Source organism: Mus musculus, chromosome 10 (assembly GCF_000001635.26).
Source record: "Mus musculus strain C57BL/6J chromosome 10, GRCm38.p6 C57BL/6J".
NCBI classification, from domain to species: domain Eukaryota; kingdom Metazoa; phylum Chordata; class Mammalia; order Rodentia; family Muridae; genus Mus; species Mus musculus.
In genome coordinates, this window is record NC_000076.6 from 129,754,279 (window position 1) to 129,778,210 (window position 23,932).

General features: G+C 35.7%; 3 protein-coding genes across 3 annotated transcripts; 2 read left to right on the plus strand and 1 right to left on the minus strand.

Annotated features, from left to right (window-relative positions):
* Positions 1-234: 234 nt before the first annotated feature.
* Positions 235-1,170, minus strand: Olfr807 (olfactory receptor 807). The gene has a single exon (NM_146929.1). The coding sequence runs from the start codon at positions 1,168-1,170 to the stop codon at positions 235-237; it is 936 nt and encodes a 311-aa protein (NP_667140.1).
* Positions 1,171-13,219: 12,049 nt separating this feature from the next.
* Positions 13,220-14,158, plus strand: Olfr808 (olfactory receptor 808). Its single transcript, NM_146928.1, has one exon. It carries the CDS (start codon positions 13,220-13,222, stop codon positions 14,156-14,158), a length of 939 nt encoding a protein of 312 aa, NP_667139.1.
* Positions 14,159-21,592: 7,434 nt separating this feature from the next.
* Positions 21,593-22,579, plus strand: Olfr809 (olfactory receptor 809). The gene has a single exon (NM_146324.1). The coding sequence runs from the start codon at positions 21,593-21,595 to the stop codon at positions 22,577-22,579; it is 987 nt and encodes a 328-aa protein (NP_666436.1).
* Positions 22,580-23,932: the final 1,353 nt, after the last annotated feature.

Genomic DNA, 23,932 nt, shown 5'->3' on the forward strand with positions numbered 1-23,932 from the left:
TTTTGATTTTTATAAATTTCATAGCATTAAATTTAAAAAAAAGAAGTGATTCCAGCAATGCATAGAAGAAATCATGAATACAGATACCATCACTAAAAATATGAAAAATTTGAAGACTTACACTAACCCTGCAATTGTCATAATATAAAAATGAAGTATACATATGTTAAAATAGTAGCTGTTATAGCCTATAATTTCAATAATCTTACTAGTACACTAATCAAGCCTAACTTACTACTTTGAAGTAGCTGAGGTACACTTTTTAATGATGTCCTTTAGGGCTTCTTTGACTTGCTTATTTCTTAGGGTATATATAAAAGGGTTTAGTACAGGTGCAAGTGCAAGAGTGAGAATGGCAATCCCCTTATTTAAATATATCCTCTCCTCAGCAGAAGGTTTGATGTACATAAAAATGCAGCTGCCATAAGAGATGGAGACAACAATCATGTGTGAGGAACAGGTGGAGAAGGCCTTCTTCTGCTGCTGAGCAGAGGGGAACCTCAGAATTGTACTTATGATTTTCCCATAAGAGAACATTACCAGTGCCAAGGTCATCAGGAGAATAAAGATGGCAAAAATGAAGTTGAGCAGTTGCATGAACCTTGTATCATTGCAGGAAAGCTTCAAGATGGGGGAGTAGTCACAGAAAAAATGTTCAATAATAGTATCACAGAATTCCAAACTCAGACTCACAATGACTCCAGGGCAGATCGCAAACACAGCAATTAAACAGCAGCTGACAAACAGCAATGTACAGACTCTGTTGTTCATGATGGTTGTATAATGAAGGGGTCTACAAATGGCCACATAGCGGTCATAGGACATGACAGCCAGCAAGAAAAACTGTGCTATGCCAAAGATAAAGGCAGCAAATAACTGTGTGAAGCAAGCCTCCACTGAAATAGTTTTATCCATGGTCACTATGCTGACCAGGAACCTAGGGATGCAAGTAGATGTCAGAGAGATTTCTAAGAAGGAAAACTTCTGAAGGAAGAAATACATGGGCGTTTTGAGGTTGGAATCCAACAGGGTGAGAAGGATAATAGTAAGATTTCCAGTGATGCTCAGCACATATGTCATAAATAGGAAAAGGAAGATTACAATTTGCCACTTTGGGTCTTCTGTCAATCCCAGAAGAATAAAGGTTGTCACCAATGTATGGTTTCTCATGTTTAAATATCTTCTAGATCTTTCCAGCCTCGCAAAAGTTAATAATTGGTGGGTTCTTTTTGTAAAGACTTGAAAGTGGTATGAAGAATCCTGCAATACAATGAAATTAAATGCAGAAGGTTTTGTTTCCTGCTAAGTTTCCACATTTACTCATTGGTCAGATCTACAACTATAATAGCACTTACATAAACCCATGTATCAGATACTCATTTCCAATAATTTTCAGATTTTATTATACTTGGAAAATGATTTATTATTTTCTGTGATGAATATTTGCATGCTTCTCATTTTCTACCCACATTTTTGAAAATAAAATTCCCACTACTACAGATTCCCAAGATTTATTTTAGGTTAAAACACAAAAATAAAACACAAAACCAACAAGGCAAAAAATATATCAAAACAAAACAAAATTACAACAAAAAGCTATCAGAGGGGGATGGTGAGATGGCTCAGTGAGTAAGAGGACCCGACTGTTCTTCCAAAGGTCCGGAGTTCAAATCCCAGCAACCACATGGTGGCTCACAACCATCTCATAACGAGATCTGACGCCCTCTTCTGGAGTGTCTGAAGACAGCTACAGTGTACTTATATATAATCAATAAATAAATCTTAAAAAAAAAAAGCTATCAGAAAAGTCACAAAGTTTGTTGTGTGTTGGCTACTACCCTTGGGCATGGGGACCGCCCTGGAGTGTGGTTGATATGTCAAGTAAGACTCCATTGTAGAAAACTGACTTTTCCCTTCACTGGTGGATATCAATTGCAAATAGTTTCTTGCTTAGGAATGGAACTCCATGTTCACTTCCTCTCCTCACCTCACCTGAACCAAAGCAAGTATTGTTCTTGCTGCCACAGTTTCTCTGAGTTTGTGCATCTATCCTGCTGTGTCTAGAAGGCACTGTTTCCTTGGAAACATTCATCTCCTTTGGCTCTTACAATCTTTCCACATCCTCTTCTGCATAGCTCTTTGAGCCTTGAGGGAAAAGGTCTGAATTGTTATTGAAATAGGGTTTCACTATGTATCCCAGGCTGGTTAGGAGCTAACTATGTGATCCAAAGTTGTCTTTTTTTAAATGACATGATATCTTTAATTCTAGGTAATTAGATTAATATAAGATTAATATTATTTTATCCCTTAGAAATAGACGAAATAAAATATAAGTATCATAAAAAGTTAAAAGTCTAATTATAAAAGTATTTAAGAAGCAGAAAGTAGGAGAAATGTGTTACTTTTTGTAATGGAAGATCAGTATCATTCAGAACTTCTGAAGTCCACATGGATGTGATTTTAGATAAATTTGGCATGTATTGGATGTTCATTATCTCACATTTTAGTTCAGGAGCGAGTTAGAGATACCTGACATAGTCCAGGGTGATCTTAAACATACAGAAGTTTCTCTGCCTCCTGAGTACTGGAATTGAAAGCATGCATTACCACATTCAGAATGATTTCATATTTTAAGTGGTTAAATCAATGAAAATGAAATTTGAAATAAATCATTAGAAATGATAATTTGTTAGTGGTTTTTTTAATTTCAGAGTTCTTGGTCATCACTAAATAAACTAGTTCTGCAGGAAAACAGCCTTACAAGTCTTATATTAAAACTTGTTTGAATCAGCAATAAACATTTTACATTTAATTTAAAACATTTCTTCTTAATTATTTTCCATTTCAATTTTTGTAGCTTTCTTGGTGTAAGAAATCATTTACATTCAATATTACCTCTGACATTAACAATTATATTTTCTAATTCTTAAATATAAGCAATATATACCAATAAAGTTTGAATAAAAGGCACTGAAAGTTACTATGTGTAAATCATTTCTGATAAACAAGCATAGCCAGCTTTCAAATGCATAAGTGGAAAGCTTACCTGTGATTTACATGAATGCTATCAGATTTCTCTAATGCTAGATTTAGTTGGTATAATCTATGTTCAAGACAGAGCTTTTCTTAATACAACCTTTTTGTATGCGACATGAAAATTCTAAAATTACTTACTCTCCTTGAGTTCCTGAGAGGTTTTATTTGTAGATACATTATAAACTTTATTTGTGTCTAAAAGTGTAACGTGAAAATTTCTTCCAAAATGGATATTTTTTCCTAGTCCACATTTTTTTACTTGTTTCATTAGTTTCAATGGAGAACTTGTTCAGATTAAAATCCAGTTCATTTTAAAATACTCATATTTTCCTGTCTTTGATCCCAATGCATGTGACATTTTTTAAATCCATTGTTTTGTTTTCTCTACAAACTAAATAAATAGTATCTTCCCAAACAATAGTGTGTTCCTGTTTTGTTGTAACCAAAGAATTGTAGTCAACTACCTCATTCCATCTTCAATAACCATGATTTTGTCTCGATATCAGTGGAGGTTGTTATGTTTAATAATGAATAATGTTTTTACCAAGACCTTGTATAGAAGACCTTGGGGATTTTTGTGGAAAGTACACTAATTTGCCATTTACATCATTAATTCTAAAAGCAAAATATCAAAGTTAATAAAGAGCCCTAATTACTAAAGGGAACTTTGTTATGCTGATGACATGTAAAATCCAAGACCTATAATAAGATTTCAATTGTCTTCAAAATAATTTAGATTTTCAAAAATTCTGAGCATGTATGGGCTCTCTAATTGTTCAATTTAAAAAATCCAAAAAGGAAATAATTATTAATCTCCATATTACAATACTATCATAACTTGACAAGAAATATGCTATTTGTGGAGTCTACCTTATTTTTTTCTTTTAGTCTCCAAACAAATTAATCGCATTAATATCTATATAGTAGTAATAGGACTAGAAAACACAGCCTACATAAGCTTTCAGTAATTTTCAGAATGTGAATAAATAAATAAAATCTTTCAAGGAAACAATCTGAAATTTTGTAGATATGTAATCTAAACTACAGGAAAGATTTACTCTGAAGTAATATGTAAGAGCAAGTTGCAGAAATTTAAAAAAAGACAAATTTTTATTCTTTATTAATAAACTCATTAAAATGACCTCAAATTGATGGAAAATTAAATTTGTTACATATGATGTCAGAAAGCTTTTCACAGATAGTTATCTCATCAACTGATTGGGAAACCTACAGCAAAACAAGACATTATCTTTCTGAGGATAAATTGCAATTTAGGAAATTTCTTAAATTTAATTTTACCTAACAAGAAATGAATATGCACTTTTAAATGTGGTATATGCTTTATTTTGGGGCTTTAAAGCAGTGTAGACATATCAAGTAATTGAAAGAATTGATAAGATAACAAATCTGTTATAACTGATGTGGCATAAAATAATTTTTAGGTAAATAAGAATTTAATCTCAGCATTCGGGAGGCAGAGGCAGGTGGATTTCTGAGTTCAAGGCCAGCCTGGTCTACAGAGTGAGTTCCAGGACAGCCAGGGCTATACAGAGAAACCCTGTCTCGAAAAACCAAAAAAAAAAAAAAAAAAAATGCAAAACTGATAAAATCATGTATGAAATATTGTTTGTTCTCTTCCATATGGAACTAAGGGAAGTTCAGATGTGCATATAATTTAACTTGGTAGAAGATGAGAAAGTAGACCATAGAGCAGAAACAATGGTTAAACAGTATCTACAAAAGATTTTAGAGTGTACTTCAAGCTGTCAACTCAATGACTAAGGAAGCCGCATGACTGGCAAGTGAAGTCTACATTGCTTCGTCTGTTGAGTGAAGACAGAAAGCACATGTGGCAAAATTCTTACAATTTAATAAAAATACAATGTTTTTGACTCGTTAGCTGTTTCATGAAGGCCATTTATTTTTATTTTTATTGAAATATTTTAACTCATATTTTAAATTTTTATTAAATCTTATAATGTAATATACTTTGATCATATTTTCCCCTCCCCTAGTATCTCTGGACCCTCCTGATCTTCTATTTTATGTTCTTTATTTCTCTCTTAACAAAATGAAAAACTCTAAAAACACACACCCACTGAGTTTATTTTGTTTTGTTCAACTACTCCTGTGCATGGGGTCTGTCTTTAGGTGTAGTTAATATACCCCATGAGACTCCATTGGAGAAAACTAATTTTTCCTTCACAAGTGAATATGAACAGATAGAGGACTAAACCCAAGCCTACTTACCCCACTTACTGCTGGGACCCCACCTGGCTTGAGCCTGTGGATGTGCCACCTGTCCTCTCAGTTCTGATGTGTCTGGAAGACACTGTTTCCTTGGAGTCACCCATCACCTCTGGCTTTTATAATCTTATCTTTCTCATAGATTCTTGAGCCTTGAGGGGAAGGCATAGATGTACACATTCAACTTTTTCAATTAGTTAAAAAGTATTAGATTTTATCATAGCATTTCAAAGTCAGTTTCTTTTAATGCATTTTATTAATTATTTGAATTTCACACATGATTATAATGCATTTTGATTGTATTCATTCCCACTCCTCTGCCTAACTCTTCCCATACCCATCACCCTTGTTATCTTTGTGTCTCCTTTTAAAAAATAATCCAAGGACTACAATTTTTGATGCCCATATATTCATGAGTGTGGGGCTATCCACTGAAGTTTGGTCAACCTACTAAGGAATATATCTTTAAAGAAAACTGCTTGCCCTTCTATTATAAGTGATCAGCTGTCAATAGCTCCTCAACTAAAGGCAGAGGGTTCTGAGACCTCCCTGTAAGCTGTGAGTTTGGTTGTCTTGATTTTGTGCAGGTCTTGTGCAGATAGTAATAGCTGCTGTGAGTTCATGGATGCCACAGTCCTACCATATCTAAAATACATAATTTTGCTTTGCTCCATCCTGATCTCTGACTCTTACAATTTTTCTGCCTCTTCTTCTGTGATGGGCTTTGGGTGGCAGTGGCAGCAGGGAAGGGATAGTTATATAAATGTCCTATTTGTGGTGAGCAATCCTCTAAAACGTATTTGCTGAGCTTTGCTTAGATTTGAGTTTCTGCATTAACAACCATCCATTACAGAAAGAAACTTCTCTGATGAGAGTAGACTTATACAGGAAAGTTTTATACTATGTACTGTGGGCCTGAGTAGCAGAGGCTTTCCACAGAGATCTCTGGCCAGGCCTAGTGGGAGGGTTCTGGAGAGTGTGGGCAGGGAGGGGAAGTTGTTTCCACTGCTTCTGCTGCTGCTGCAGTTGGCTCCACCTCTGTCTCTGCTGTTCCTTCCAGGTAACTCTGAACTGCCCTGCACTGAGCTGGGTCTGGCTGGGCAGATGAGAGGCAGAATAGCCAGTGAGGAGTGCAGCCGAGCCTTAAGCAGGAGAACAGATCTCTTCCCAAGTGTTACAGCTCTTAGGACAAAAGGCTCAGATGACAGAGTAGTTCTCACACACCTTTTATTCCCTGGATAGGATTTATATACAGTTTTGAGTGCTTAGCTCCTCTTGAGCTAAGCATGCAGGGTTTGACAGCAGGTTCTTCTCATTGGCTTGGAATGAGAGCTTGGGGAAACCTATTTGCATGCAGGAGGGCTTGGTGCAGCAATTATGTGATTGATGCCCATAAATCTCTGCAGGGGGCTGTGCTAGGCTGTAGCTACATGACAGGAGCCAGGTGACCAGGAGGCATGGCTGAACTCCTTCTCTCCTATGCAGGTGGAAATCACCACCCACCAGGACTCTGGGGTTCCAGACCTTTGCTCTACAGAAGACCAGGCTGTCTGTTCACAGCCCACCACCCTCAATGTACATTTAGCAAGATAATGATATTAAGATCACTCCCGGGACTTGTAAGATATCTTTTCTAGTTATTCTTCTGTTGTTTGATAAAGTATCATGACCAAAAACAACTTCAGGAAAACAGGGTTTATTTTAGCTCATGATTCCAGAGGTGATGTGGGGCAAGTGGAACCAAGACACCAGACAGAAAGCCTGGTAAGGACAAGCAGATTAATTAATCCTGGCAATTCTCATAATTGAGAATGGTAGATGTTTGAATCTACTCCTGACCAGCTTCCTGTCCTGGAACACATGACCACAACACCTCAATGAGTGGTCCATGACAACTGGTTCCATAGCATAGAAACCCAGAATTCTCTGCTAATGAGATATCTTGATGGACCCCAAAGCTTTATTCTATAAATGTCCCTTCTTGGACATCCCCTGTGAAAGCTCTGTAAACTCTGATCAACCCTGAGTAAATCATATGCATCCTCTTCTGCCATGAATAAACAGGACAAGCAAAGACTGTCTTGGGGAAGGGGTTAGTCATACAGAGCTGCTCCTAAGCCTCCCACAGAAGGCTTCTGCACTCCTTGCACTTTCCTGAGGTAAGCCAGATTCCTTCTGTCCTGGACTCATCTCAGGCCTGAGTCCCCACTTCCCCCTTCTCAATTCTTCAAAGTTCCCAGTGGTGTCTGGATGCCTATGAGTTTGAGAACCACAGCCTCTGTCCCAACCGATGCCACTTCTCACCCAGAGTAACACAGGCTGGGACCCTTATCTTACTTAGGCTGTTACATCTCCCCTGAGTAGCCTGTCAGCATCCTATGAGCTTGGACTGTAGTGCCCCTGTGCTTCCTTTCCTTGAGAGGTGTTCTGACAGATGCGAAATGTAGGTCCACAAAGGCATAAGTGTCCACTGTGAAAGGGCAGAAGTGGATTACAGCTGGAGCAGGAAGCTGGTTGATCCCATTTAAAACACAGACAGGGAGCAAAAGAAAGCAGGAAGTGGGGTGAGGTTACAAACCTTCAAAGCTTGCATTCAGTGAGGTACTTTTTCAATGAATTTGCTTCTTCTGTAAGCTCCAAAGCCTTCCCCAATATAGCACCACCAATTTGAAATGAATATTTAAATACAGGACCTTATGGAAGATACCACTCTTTCAAACCACAAAATACACAAAACCAGAGTTCTTGATCAGATTTACAAACATCTTGCATTTTTTTTCCCTCTTCCCTGGCTAGTCAACCTTTCGTTGGCCCAGCCCGACCCGACTCAGTGCAGGGAAACAGTCCTCTGATAGATGTATAGTTGTCTTAGGGCTTTACTTCTGTGAAGAGACACCATGACCAAGGCAGCTCTTATAAAGGGCAACATTTAATTGGGGCTGGCTTAGAGGTTCAGAGGTCAGTAATGAGGGAGCATAGCAGCATCCAAACAGATATCACACAGGAAGAGCTGAGAGCTCTACATCTTGATCTGAAGGCTTCTAGAAGACTGTTTCATGGGTAGCTAGGAGGGTCTCAAAGCCCACCTCCACAGTGACAAAGCCATACCTATTCCAACAAGAACACACCCCCTAATAGTAGCACTCCTTGTGAGCTAAGCATTCAAACACCTGAGTCCAGGGAGGGGGATGGGGGAAAACCTACTCAAACCACTACAGTAGCTGATAGAAAATGTCCCTATTCTATAGGCTGCCTCTTCAGTTGATTAAGTTTTCTTTGCCCTACAGAAGCTTTAATTTAATTCTATGCCATTCCACCTCTTGATTCCTGGTTTATTTTCTGGGTTAGTGGGGTTGTATTCAGAGTGTCTTTATGTAAAATTAACTTATTCATCTAATGTAACTGTCCTCATGGAGGCTTAGTGATGAATAAGCTGACCCTTTACTTCTTTCTGAACTCTGGCTGGCTGGTTAAGCTCAGCTGTTCTGGCTCAAACTCCTCTTCAAGCTGATTGAATCAATCTGCTTCTCTCAGTTTCTCCTGAATGGCTCTGTTTGGCCCCAAACTTACTCTAACAATCTTTTTAATCTTCCGGTTTCTTATTCTCTTGCTCCTTCTGTCTTCACATGTGTCTAGCCTATTCTCTCTGCAACCTGTCTCTATAAAACTGTTATGGTAAAAACTGTCTCTAAATTCCAAGAACTCCATTCCACTGCACAGCTCCTCAACTCTCTGACTCAGATGAACTGACTAGAACTCAGAGATCTACATGCCTCTGTCTCTTGAGTTCTGGGATTAAAGGTGTGTACAACCACATTTGGACCTAAGTCTCCTTTACCTAAAACTTGCTCTATACCAGGCAGACCCAGACTTTTGAAATCTGCATGCCTCTGTCTCCTGGGATTAAATGTGTGTCTGTATTCTACCCAGATTGTATAGACCTAGAAGGCCTTTATATGTGATGCCTTGCCAGAGTAGTCACGTTGCTGGATTAAAATTCTTCTACATCCTTACGTGAGCCAGTATCCTGGAGTGTAGTCACTACTCTTTCTTCTAGAATATTCAGAGTTTCTGGTCTAATTCTGAGTTCTTTGATCTATTTGAAGATGATGTGTGTTGGGGGAGAGAGAGGAAGAACAAATTTCATTCTTTTATGTGTTAATATCCGGGTTTTCTAGTACTGTTATAGATACTTTTTTGGTTTTGTTTTTGTACTTTGCTTAAACATTACATAGCTGTGGGTGAGTGGATTTGTATTTGGCTGATCTTCTATACCATTAATTTGTGTGTATGTTTTCTCTGGTAGCTCTCTCTCTCTCTCTCTCTCTCTCTCTCTCTCTCTCTCTCTCTGTGTGTGTGTGTGTGTGTGTGTGTGTGTCTGTGTGTGTGTGTGTGTGTCTGTGTGTGTGTGTGTTTTCCTTTTACAGCTATGTGATATAAATTAGTGTCAATAATGGTGAACTCCCAGCAGTGCTTCTATTGGTCAATATTGGTTTTGGTTATATGGAGTTTCTGTACTTTCATCTAAATTTTTAGATTGTGTTTTCTATCTTTTCCACTTCTGAGAATAATTACATTGAATTTCGAAGGGAGACACATTGAATCTATAGACTACCATTTACAAACCCTACCAACCCCAGTGTATGGGAACTCTTCCTGTGTCTGACTCATCTTCAGTTTCCTTCTTCAGGGTTCTAAACTTTTTATTGTATATGTTTTCACATTATTGATTTGATTTATTCCATCATACTTAATTTTTAAAAGATTTGTGTGTGTGTGTGTGTGTGTGTGTGTGTGTGTGAATGGGATTACCCTCCTGATTTCTTCTTTTTGTTTCTGGTATATGGGAGAGTTTTGGTTTTTGTTTTTGCTTTTGATTTTGCAGGGGAAAGAATATGATCTAGACATGTGATATGAAATATATAAGAATAATAAAGAGCAACAAAAATAATCTTATGAAAAGAGAGCACATCAAAAAGCTCATTTGCCAAGATCAAGTCAGCTTTAATAAAGAGATGCAAGGGCTACTCAACATTCATAATCAAGGTAATTTAACCTATCACATAAATAGATTCAAAGATGGAAACCACATGATCATCTCTTTAGCTGAAAAAAAAAAGAGGCCTTTTACAAAATCCAATATCCCTTTATGGTGTAAGTTCTGGAAATTTTGGAATAGAAGGAAAAAAATCTCCTGACACTAACAAACATGTTCAGCAAAGTAGCAAAACATGAACCTGACCCACAAAACCAGTAACCTTTATTTATGTCAATGACAAACATAGAAAGAAAACAGGGAAACAATCCCAGTCTTAATAGCCTCAAATATCTTGGAATAAATCTCACCAAGGAAGAGAAACACTTACGTAATGAGAACTTTAAGACAAAGAAGCTGAAGAAACACCAGAAGATGGAAAGAATTCTTATGCTCAAGGTGATTAATGTAAAAATGGTTATTTTACCAAAAGCTTATTACAGAAATTCAATGCAATTCCCATCTAATTTCAAATGCAATTTTAATATAAATTTTAAAATTCTTAATATTAATATGGGAACCAAAAAAGATACAAAATAGCTAAAAACCAAAACCAAACCAATTCTAAAACATACAGAATAATTGGAAGGATAATTTAAACAATTACTCAGCAGGCAGTAATTGTTTCATCAGTCTTTCCTTTGGTTCATAGGATGTCTGGCATTATACATAGAATTCAACATCTTCCAGTACCTAATGGTTCTCAAAGGAATTTGATGAAAATGTTGCCCAAATTAATTAATTGTAGACACACTAGTTTTTCTTTCTCTAGGGATGTGTCTATTATGTTTTCCACCAGGACAAACTCTTCTAAATCTTATTCACAAACATACATAATGCATCTATTCTTTTTACAGAACATTTTTAAAAATATATGAATTGCTGAACAATATTACAAAAGTTATTCAGTCAATGGCATATGATGTTTCGATATTTCTTATTCTTAAAGATCAGGATTTGGATTGAGAACTGGATAGGCTTTCACAAGCTACACCTAGAAAAAATGCTTACATTTTGTTAAAGGAGTTGCTGAATAGAAATACTTAATTTGGTCAAATTATTTTAAAAAATGAAACAACCTTTTCCTACTTGAATCATTGTTGTTTTTTAAAATAAATATTAGATAATCAGAAAACCAGGTATAAAAATGCCAAGACAAATATAAAAGTAAGTATATTTTGTCTTTGTCAACAATATTACTCAACTTTCTATATTAGAATGGTTTACAATAAATCCTTTTGATACATATCATGAGGCTATTTTGTTAAATTGTGTAACTGTTTTTTCTTCCTATGTCTTCCCTAAACCTGACAACTGAGTTTAAAAATGTATAACACTGACCACAGAAAGGAGTCAAATGCATTTTCTCAGGTAAACATCAATGACATTACTAATATAGCCCTAATGGGCAGAGGAAACACGAAACCGTTTTTGCAGCATCCTTGCATGTCATTAACTCAGAGTCCTTTCATGGTTTCCTGAGAATCACAAAATGGAATTCTTGCTTCTTAGAACTGGTAGCAGTATAGTGCATGGATGTGTTTCCAGAAAGTGTCTTTCAGAGGTTGAGTACTTAAGTCACTGAAATTTTAAAATTCTAATACTGAAAACTCTCATTTTATTGGGACATGACACTAATGATGTAAAAATTTGTTAAAATTGATTAGTTTGCAAGACTTGATGCATAGATGCAGATCTGAGCCCAGGGAGCTAACATAAACTACAGAATATTGGCACCAGAATTAATAGGTTGCAGAGTTATTATTGAGTTAAGAAATTTATTATTTCATTCATCAAATAAAATGTATGTCTCTTTTGAACATTGGAACACTGGATATGGTAAAGTAGAATACAAACAAGAGTGCTACTCTATTTGTAGACCCTAATATGTAACCTTGAGCTTGTACATAAAACCTTGAAGGATGATTGGCATAGAGTGAAGAATATCTTGATATTTTCCACAATAATTATAATTATTGTATTTTATGCTGTTATGTATTATTCCTATATTTTTCTATTCCTTATAGTGTCTTTCTTTTTCTTGTCACACTTTTTAAAAATCAATAAATTTATCAGCATATCCTTTTTCAAAGCAAAACTTGAGAATGTCAGGCAAAAAGCTTACTAGCATTATATTTAGCTCTAATAATCTGACCTTACTCATTATTATATGCTGATATTGTATGTGTATTAATTTCAGAGAAGAGTGAATAGGGTGATTTTGTATGATGATAAAAAATGAAATATTTCAGTCAGTCCCCTCCCTGACACACACATAGTGCTTTCTGCTTAAAGTTTTCTATGAACTTGAGATCTTAATAATTTAAGATGCTCGATGTTTTTATGCACTCCTTTGAACCCAGCAAAAGGGAGGACCATCACAAGTCTAAGGTTAACTTGAGCTGCACAATAAGTTCTGAACTAAAGTCAACTCAGCCAGATTCTGTCATCGAACCAAAACAAAAACCATCAAGAGTTGTTAGGAGTATGAGGCTACTGCCTATAATCTCCCATGGATCTGAGTTAGGAGGCTAAAGAATATTAGGTCAGAATGTGTTTCTATAAGAACAAAAATGATTGGATTTGACTCAAGATAAGCTTTCTAGTGATAATCATAAATTGTATACTATGGTCATAACAGTCAAATTACAATGAATACATTTTGATAATCTATTTAATCTTTCTCAAGAATAGTGAAACAAACTAACTTTTTCTTTCTCAGAACATAACATGAACTTTTAATTTTAATAGATAGCTCTTTCACCATTTCCCAAGGCATTAAGTATAAGCTTTAGTTTTGGAGAATAAGAACATTATGAACATAATTGAAATTCTATCAAATGACTTTGAATTAACATTGTTCTTTTTATTTACAGACCAACCCAATTTCAGATCTTAGCTATGCCAAATAAGACATCAATCACAGAATTTATTCTTCTGGGACTTACAGATGACCCAGAGTTACAAATTGTGATATTCTTCTTCTTGCTGGCCACATACCTACTGAGTGTAAGTGGAAATATGACCATCATTACCCTGACACTGTCGAATGTTCACTTGAAAACTCCCATGTATTTCTTTCTCAGGAATTTTTCCTTCTTAGAAATTTTATTTACAACAGTCTGCATTCCAAGATTTCTGATCAGCATCATTACAGGGAACACAGCTATTTCCTATAATGCCTGCATGGCACAAGTATTTTTTTTGATATTTTTGGGAGCGACAGAATTTTTTCTACTGGCTGCAATGTCCTATGATCGTTATGTGGCCATCTGTAAACCTCTGCACTATACAGCTATCATTAACAACAAAGTGTGCAATCAACTTGTAATTGCCTCTTGGTCAGCTGGATTCCTCATTGTTTTTCCCCCTGTAATCATGGGCCTTCAGCTGGAGTTCTGTGACTCTAACATCATAGATCACTTCACTTGTGACTCTTCTCCCATGCTGCAGATCGCTTGCACAGATACAAAGATTCTCGAGCTGATGGCATTTTTCTTAGCAGTATTTACTCTCATAGTAACATTGGCCTTGGTCATTCTGTCCTACACACTCATCCTTAGAACAATTCTGAAGATACCTTCTGCAGAGCAAAGGAAAAAGGCCTTTTCCACTTGTTCCTCTCACATGATTGTGGTTTCCATTTCATATGGAAGCTGCATTTTTATGTATGTAAAAACATCTGCCAGAGAAGGTGTGGTGCTAAGTAAAGGAGTTGCCATGCTCAACACCTCTGTAGCTCCTATGCTGAATCCCTTCATTTACACCCTAAGGAACCAGCAAGTCAAACAGGCATTCAAGGACTTCACAAGAAAATTACTGGCATCAAAGAAGCACTGAATTTTCTGAAATCTGTAACTGAAATCACAAATTATTCACCAATAGACAGCTTCTTTCTAGGACATAGACATATAGTCATGAATAAAGCACACAATATCATGCTTTTATAAAGCTTGCTTTTAGTAACTAGGAATCAGCAACATAATAAGAAAGCAAATTAACTAGTATTTCAGTGAGTGAAAAACACTGCAAGAGAAAGAAAATACAGTGCTGGAAGGATGGTGAATGGGAGTCAAAATAAATACCTACCTAAATAACTCACAGTCGTTTTTAAACTCTCTTACATAAGATCTTCTACATTCAAATGTATTTTCTTATATTCTTTTTGTTTTCCTGTAATTTTCTAACCTATTGACTCAAACTGTGAATACATTGCCTAATGCTTTAGTGAAAAGCTAGAAAATAATAATCAGTGAAAGGATATGGGTTTGTTTGCAGTTTGGGCTTGAACTAGAAAGAAAAATATACCTAATTTCTCTCATTTTGCCTGTAGTAGTGTTGTTATTTCTAGTAAAGATGAAATTTAATCCAGAAAAATATTCAGTCTTTGTATTAGGCCACCAGACTTTGGGGAGTTTTTGGAGAGAATTTTTTGAGTGAGTAGATTAGGCTGTTTTCAAAAATCTCATCATGGGATTTCCTGAAACTTTTCATTGTTTAGAATCTAAATTAGCTTTGAAATATGAAACAAAACAAAAACAAAACTATAGAAATCTAAAATTTTTTCAAAAGCTTTTTCAACATTTAATGAGATGATCATGTGATTTTTTTTTCTTTCAGTTTGTTTATATGGTTAAGTACATTGATATATTTTCATAGATTGAACCATCCCTGCATCCATGGGATGAAGCCTACTTGATCATGATGGGTGTTTTTTGATGTGTTCCTGCCAGAGTTTATAAGTAGGATCAGTCTGAAATTCTGTTTCTTTGTTGAGTCATTGTGTGGTTTAGGTATCAGGGTGACTGTGGCTTCATAGAATGGGTTTGGTAGGGTGTGAAAAGTCTATGCTTCTGGTTTTTAAGTAAATTTAAGCAATGTCATTTTTTATGCTATTCAAAGAACAGTGTGCAAAACAGATCTGAGAATCATAAAATAGTGAATGGAATTTTCTAATGACAATCTTATCATGTTACAGCTTTCAGAGTTTCATTAACATAATCTTTAGCATAATCATTAGCATGTTTATATTTGCATGTACATGCAGAATTACACTACATATTTATACATTTTCATTTTATATATAAAAACATAAATACTGAATTGAGGTGAAGCAGGGAAGCACAGGGATTGGCTTGTGAACCTGACATTTGGCAAACAGTTGGCTAAGAATAGATATATGCCTCTATTCTCATAATGTTCTTGGTTTTCTAAAACCAGATGGACATTCTATACACATACCACTCTCTGAACACTGTACCTAGCAACCAACTAAAATAGGTTACCTTCTTTAGCAACTTGGTAGCACTCTATTTTTACTTTACATGTATGGGATAATATCCTAAAGCCTGGAAAAGTGAGATGATTTGCTCTTAATAGGCTTTGGATCTTTGAGCAATAAGACGAACCATGTTCTCTCAAAGTCCTTTTAGGAGAATTACATATTGATCATAATATATTACCCATAATTAGGTGTACATGTTATTAAAATCAGATGGATTATGGAAAGGTATTTTCACAGTGGGCCAAGAGCTTATGTAATGAAAGTCTGTCAGTTAAAATAAAGAACCACTCCACTATACCACTAAGCAACAGACATCTTTTCTTGAACTCCATAAGAGATCCTCAAACAAAAATGACCTGCAGCCAATTTGACAATGTTTTCTTTTGATATCTGTACTATCACTCTCCTTGAGCAATGTTTCCTTCACTCTTCACCATCTATGTGAGCCTTTATTTCAATTCCTTCAATAAGAGGCCAAGAGCCTAAAAACAACAAGCCACAATCCCAACTACCGTAACACAATGATTTAATGAATACAGAGAAATTAAATTTAATATTGAACTTGGTAAACAGTATTTCACCTATATGAACAATTGTGTAGGCATCAAAATTAGGATGGATATACATAGAAAATCAGACACTCGAATAGTTAGCTTTACATAACTGAAATGTGAAATACCCAAACACAAAGAACCAGTGCCAAGAGGCACTTAGTAAAATTAATATTGACCACTATGGTGATTTATACTACTTCTCAACTTACTATGATCTAGAATCATCTTGGATACAAATCTTTGAGCATTGTTTGAGATTGTCCAGATTAGGTTAACTGAGTTGAGATGATACATTTTAAATATGGGTGGCACCATTTAAGGAGCTGGAGTCACAGACTGTATAAAGAGGAGAAACTAGTGAAAACCACATTCATTGCTCTTTGTTTATTTTTAAAATATTATTATTTTTTTATTAGGTATTTTGTTCATTTACATTTCCAATGCTATACCAAAAGTCTCCCATACCCTCCCCCCTCCCCTCCCCACCCACTCCCACTTCTTGGCCCTGTGTTCCCCTGTACTGAGGCATATAAAGTTAGCAAGACCAGTGGACCTCTCTTTCCACTGATGGCCGACTAGGCCATCGTCTGATACATATGCAGCTGAAGACATGAGCTCCAGGGGGTACTGGTTAGTTCATATTGTTGTTCCACCTATAGGCTTGCAGATCCCTTTAGGTCCTGGGGATCCATCCCATAATCAGCCTCCAAATGCTGACACCATTGCATACACTAGCAAGATTTTGCTGAAAGGACCCTGATATAGCTGTCATTTGTGAGGCTATGCAGGGGCCTAGAAAACACAGAAGTGGAGGCTCACAGTCAGCTATGGGATGGATCACAGGGCCCCCAATGGAGGAGCTAGAGAAAGTACCCAAGGAGCTCTTTGTTTTCTGATAAAATATGCAAGGTGAGCACTGGCCTCAGCTTCCCCACTTTATGCTTTCCTTGTTGCTGTGAACTAAATCCTATAAGCTGAAATAAACTCTTTACTTGAGTTGCTTTTTAAAATATTTTAATTTAATTAATTTATTTTACTTATTCACTTACATCCAGCTCACTGTCCCCTTCCTGGTAACCCCCTCCTACAATCCTTCCTCCCTCCCCTCTCACCTCTCTCCTTCTCCTCATAGAGAGTTGTGAGTCATCTGACATAGGTGTTGGGAACAGAAATCTGGTCCTTGCTACAAATCCATGATAAATAAAGAGATTGTAAGAGCATGACACATCTAGTCTGGGGAAGATCACCTCTTGAAATGAAACACAGCAGCAAACTTGCCAGCACTAATTCAGTGACTTTATATTTTGACATAGAACTTCATTGTCAAATAAATAAAATGTGAGATTAGGAAGATGTAGCTCAGAAAGTAACTGAGAACTAATACAACGTTTATCACACTTCATTTAATGTGAAATCGAGTATAAAAGACTATAGCTGGCTGGTGCTAAACAAATAGGTCAAACAACTATCAAGTTTTTAAATCACCACTGAAAACAGTATACACTATTTTAGTGGACATCAAAAATAAATATAAAATCAGAGATTAAGATTCAATTTGTGTAAAATAAAAAATATGGGTAAAGGCAATATAATAATAATAATAATAATAATAATAAAGGCTGTTTCCACAACTTAGTTGATAAATTATTTTCCATGTAAGCATGAGGACATTAGTTCAATCCCCAGAACCTATGGAAAAATGCTGTGCATGGTGATTTGTGCTTATAATATGATTATTGGGGATGGAGAGACAGGTGAATCCCTGGGATTCACTGAGCAGAAACCATCTGAGTCAAATCAGTGAGCTCTGGGTTCAAAGAAAGATAATGAGGACACCCAAGGTGCTGTAATTAAAACATAGTAGATCAGCAATGGCTAAGCATGCAATGATTCTATTTAAGTTCAATTCCCAGAATCCTTTTGGTGGAGGAGATAGATGACTCTGAAAGTATGTACTCTAGTTTCCATATCCTGAAGGTGTGCACATAGAAGCACACTCACACACATACTCACTAATAAGTAATGAGAAAATGTGTAATAAAATTTTGTTTTTATGAGTTAGGAATGATATAATTTCATACACAATGATAATAGTGTATGAAATTATAAAACTGGTTTTTAGGACAGAGCAAATCATCAATTAAGAGATAACTATATAGAAATTTTAACCCAGCAAATGGCTGCTCTGGTTATAAATCATGACTAAAGACATTCTAGGTCTATCTGATACAGCTGGAATGTAGATGTGCCCGGAATAACAGTATAATCTATCTGGAATACAGACATGCCCTTAGTACACACCTTTAATCCCAAACAATTGATGTGAGGTTAGTTTATAGAAGGAACAGGCCATGTTTGAGAGTGACATCTAATTGAGGGGCAGACAATGTGATAAATCAAGGAAAGATTTGATAGAATGAGTCAAAGATGGGATACACCCAACTTACATGGAAACAAACAGAAAAGACGTGACTTCCCATACATCCACAAACACACATTCACTCACTCACTCACTCACTCACTCACTCACTCACTCACTCAATCACTCACTCACTCACTCACCCATAGAGAGAGATATATATAGAGAGAAACAGAAAACAGACAGAGATGGACACCCCTCCCCCCCCCATACACACGCACAGAAAGACAAAAAGACAAAAAGACAGACAGACAGAGAGTTTTACTAGGACAGTTTTACAGAGATGGGTTGCAGGTGAAGACAGAACCAGCCAGAAAATGAGACAGAACCAGAAGATTAGAACATATTTCCAGATTTAATTTGAAGCCATGTAGAGCAATTCAGTCAGAAGTCAAGAGAGAGGCCTGTTTGGATCAGTCACCTCGAGAGGAGTTTTGAGCCAAAACAACTAAGTTTAATCAGCCAGCCAGAGTTGAGAAAGAACTAGAAAATGTGACCTTATTCAGTAGTAAGCCTCTGAGACAAGTTATATTAGATGAATAAAAGTTACTTTTATAAATAATTATAATATAAATGAAAACTTGAGTATATATTTTAACTATGAAAGAAAATGATATGTTTTCTTAGGTGCTTCTCAGTGCTATGCAGGCAGGCTATTTATAGTGTTTTACTGCCTGAATTTAAACCATAGATACATCCTTTCACATATAGAGTAAATAATTGCAAAAATGATTCATTTAGCAATACTCTACAGTGTCCATAAGATATACTCAGGGGTACCTATTATTTTTTTTAATTCCATAACATGTTTTAATGGCCTTAAAAGGAAAGTAGTTTATATAAAGATAAGAAAAATAAAGATGTATGATTTTGAGGGAACTTGGTCATATGATGTATCATGTTTGCCTTTAAAAATATCAGATTGAAAAAAGACTTAAAGGATCTCAAATCATCATTTACCACAAATTATCAAGCTAAAATAGAACAAAGTCACCTTCAGTTAATACATATGTAAAAGTAGCTATGTCAAAACTGTAGGGAAATATATTGAACAAGATGCAGTGGTGATATCTAAAATTGTAGGGTTTGGTTGGAGAAGGTAGGAGGATAAGAACTACAAGCCAATCCTTGGCTACATAGCAGGTTCAGGGCCAGCTGCATTTTCTCATTAGACCTCTACTGAACCTTTACTTCCATGTTTTAAACTGATTTTTCCTTGTGTTGAGGATAACACATATTCTGTGTCACTATGCCACAATTGTCCTCCACCCTCAAAATGGAGTCACAGGCTGCTTGTGAAATGGAGTCTTTCAGGACAGACACAGTCTAAAAAATCCACTGCTGTTTTACAGGCTGTAGAGTAAATCAGAGTGCCACATAGTCTATCTCAACACTGTCCTAGAAAAATCAATGTGAGAAGATAACTATATTTTGTTGTTAAATCTCATCCTTTCAAAAATGCCTAGTTTATTACTTATAGATAAGTTCTACAAGCTCCTGGGATGTAGCTCACATAATCAACCAATTAAATGTGATTATTGGAAGTAATGTTCTAGTTGTATACACTAGTGCCCTATTATTATCTATCCCAGAAGTCATACATTTTCATGTTTTGTAGAATTTCTTTGAAGTTATGTGTTGTAAACATAGTATAAGTGCTATGTTTTTTCCCTGGGGAAACAATGCCAACATTCCTTTGGGAAATATTAGAATAATCTGAAAATTTTTATAGCAATACAATTCTCATATAGAGATGTCTTTTTAAGATATTTTAAGGACCATGTCAGGATCTGAGATATTGGATGATTTTGGAAAACACATAAAGATGCTTCACAGCATGTTTTGAGATTAAACATCATGGGTGCTGTGAGGAGATGCTCAGCTTTGAGGGAGGAGAGACATAAACACCGATTTCTCTTTGTGCTACAGGACCATGGCATGATTTGGTTCAAGAGAACTAAGCATATTATTATATGCCTGATGCTTTAAATTGGTAAGTATTTTCAAATAGTTTATATTAAATATTTCAGCTTTATCTACTGTCCTCTCATGTAGTTTATTTATAGCTCAGTTTCACATATATGAATATATATGCAATATATATATGTATATGTGTATATGGTACATACATTTGAGTATCTGTTACTTACACTGAGCAAGTCAGTTTCATATTACTGATGTAGCTATTTAAGATAGTTTTAAAGATTATACTAAAATATCTATATTCAGTTGTCAATTATGAATTATTGCTATAAGATATAAAAATACTCTTTGTTCTTGTTGTTTGGTACTTAACTAAATTTTAAAACCTTTTAAAGCAATTTTATACAGATCAATGAAATGTTAGCTGAATTTAATGAGAAGAGTCTCTTTATTTCAGAGCTCAAGAATGATGGTTACAAATTGAAATTCTCCAATAATACAAGAAGACAATATTTATAATGGATTTTTTAAATGGGACTATTATTTGTTTAAAATACAAAAAATACTGACATTTATCATTTTGTTAAGAAAATATTTATAGAAGCTACATTGTTGACTTTTCTAGTGTGATATTTAGACTATCCCTGTACATAATTAAATTGATCACTGATTTCCACAATGATCAAGAACTTTGTTTTATAGAAAAGATGACATAAAAGGCATAATGATGTTAATCATAAAGAACTAGATGAATTTATATTTAATTACTACATGTTATACAATAGTAAATGTAAAGATGGTGGCAGAATGAAAACAGAAAAATTTCTGGCTTTAAACATAGAAAATGAATCTTCAAAAATATGATCAAAATGTAGAAAACAAAATACAAAAAGAGACAGAGAGAGATAGGGGGATAAAGACACACAGCCACAACCACACACACACACACACACACACACACAGAGAGAGAGAGAGAGAGAGAGAGAGAGAGAGAGAGAGAGAGAGAGAGAGAGAGACTCAGACAGAGACAGAGACAGAAAGACAGATCTATGCTTGTCTTGTAGCTCATGTTCATGTATCCATTCATGTTTTCTATGTTGATTTTATCAGTTAGATTTCTTGTAGACAAACCATCAGAGATGAGGAACAGAACTTCAGTGACATACTTCATCCTCCTGGGTCTGACAGACGATCCTGAGCTTCAGGTTGTGATTTTCTTTTTTCTGTTTCTCACTTACTTGCTGAGCATTACTGGAAATTTAACCATCATTACTCTCACACTGTTGGATTCCCACCTGAAGACACCCATGTATTTCTTCCTCAGGAATTTCTCCTTCTTAGAAATCTCATTTACTTCTGTCTGTAATCCTAGGTTTTTGGTCAGCATCTTAACTAAGGACAAATCGATCTCCTATAATGCTTGTGCTGCCCAACTATTTTTCTTTATCTTCCTTGGCTCAACAGAGTTTTTCCTTCTGGCATCCATGTCCTATGATCGCTATGTGGCTATTTGCAAGCCTCTGCACTATACGACCATCATCAGTAACAAGATCTGCCACCAGCTCATCATCAGCTCCTGGCTGGCTGGTTTCTTGGTAGTTTTTCCTCCACTGGCCATGGGCTTAGATCTAGATTTCTGTGACTCCAACACTATTGACCACTTCACATGTGACTCTGCTCCTTTGCTGCAAATATCCTGCACAGACACAAGCACCTTGGAGCTTATGAGCTTTATATTAGCTTTGATCACACTTATGACCACGCTGATGCTGATAATTCTCTCTTACACCTGTATTCTCAGAACTATTCTGAAATTTCCCTCAGCCAAACAAAGGGAAAAGGCCTTCTCAACCTGCTCCTCACACATGATTGTTGTCTCTATATCCTATGGAAGCTGCATCTTCATGTATGTGAAAACATCTGCCAAGGCTGGAGTTGCTTTAACAAAGGGGGTGGCTATGCTCAACACCTCTGTTGCTCCCATGCTGAATCCTTTTATTTACACTTTAAGGAACCAGCAGGTGAAACAAGCATTTAAGGATCTCGTGCGAAAAAAACTTGCTTCAAAACTGCTGATCTGATATAGCTTACACATGCAACATGTAACAGTTTCAACCATAAAACTGATGAACGTATCCTTGTTTCAGTTCATCTCAGAAATAAAAGTGTATGATACTCTTAATACAGTTACTATACTCGTGTTGCAATACACTTTAATTTACTTGATGAGTTTCTGAACATGATTATTATGAAATGGCTTTACTAATTTGTATTATAAAATTAGAGATGAAGCAAATTTGAATTATATCTTATATATCTCAAGTGACACATATGTCAATGACATCATGCATATTTTTGGAAAGGTTAAGTCATTGAGCCTCCCTGTTAATTCATGTGTATGTTATGCAATTCTATACACGCATATATATTCTTACATGTATGTATATGTGTCTATGTTTGTGTTACATATATACCATAACTGTTTCCTTTAGTGATACTGAAAAAAATGAATTCATCCTACTATTTTAGTTGTTTAAATTTCTTAAATGAGAGGAAATGCTGGAGCCTTCCTGGGGGAACAACTGAGGGGTTGTTTCCAATAGGGCAGCAGCAGAGGTGATAGGGAGTTGGTGAGAGGAGGAAGGGATTCATTCAGATGCAATGGTCAGGGGCAACTCCCAGCTCTGACTAGCAAACAGATGCTTCTCTGTTTACACAGGTTTCACAGAAAAGAGATAGGCTAATGATTTTTTAAGTCTTACATATTATGTATTTGATTTTTTGTTACATGTCCAGGGTTACAAGTCCATTTACTAAAAGAAAACACAGACAGAACATATATTATTCTTCTTATTATGTATATAACTCCAATTTAAAGAATCTAAAAGATGTCTCATCTAAAGCAAAAACATTTATTTTATGACAGCCTACTTTTAGGCTTGAAAAGTTTGTAGTTTTAAAGTACACCAAACAGAAAATATCTGACCCAGTCTTTTTATAAGTAGCAAATACTAATACATAACTTTTTTTTTTACTATAAGCTTGATCATCTACTCTATAAAGTAGGAAAGTTCATTTTAGTCAATACATCTTATTTACTGAGTTTTATTCTTCTAGGGATGTACCCTGTTGACCCTCTATCTTTAAACTCCATTTTCAGAGAGCCCTAAGCCTATAAATAAAATAGATTTTGAATCTGTAACATATTTTTCTGGACTGTCAGAGTTTGTCATTTGTCTCTGTTTATGTTCGTCAATTATACAGTTTGAGTTTTTTCAGGCTCAGATACCCTAAGTAAGTTCCTAGAGTAATGGTCTCATCTAGCTATGTGCTTATCTGTGCTAAATTATACCATGGCATAAGGAAGACTTCCAAATAATGGCCATATAAAGTTAATTCTAGGATTTTCCAAAAAAGACTCAGATATAATTTTC

Excerpts from the sequence above, each read along its gene's own strand:
- Olfr807 (NM_146929.1), bottom strand. The coding sequence starts at position 1,170 with ATGAGAAACCATACATTGGTGACAACCTTTATTCTTCTGGGATTGACA.
- Olfr808 (NM_146928.1), top strand. The coding sequence starts at position 13,220 with ATGCCAAATAAGACATCAATCACAGAATTTATTCTTCTGGGACTTACA.
- Olfr809 (NM_146324.1), top strand. The coding sequence starts at position 21,593 with ATGTTGATTTTATCAGTTAGATTTCTTGTAGACAAACCATCAGAGATG.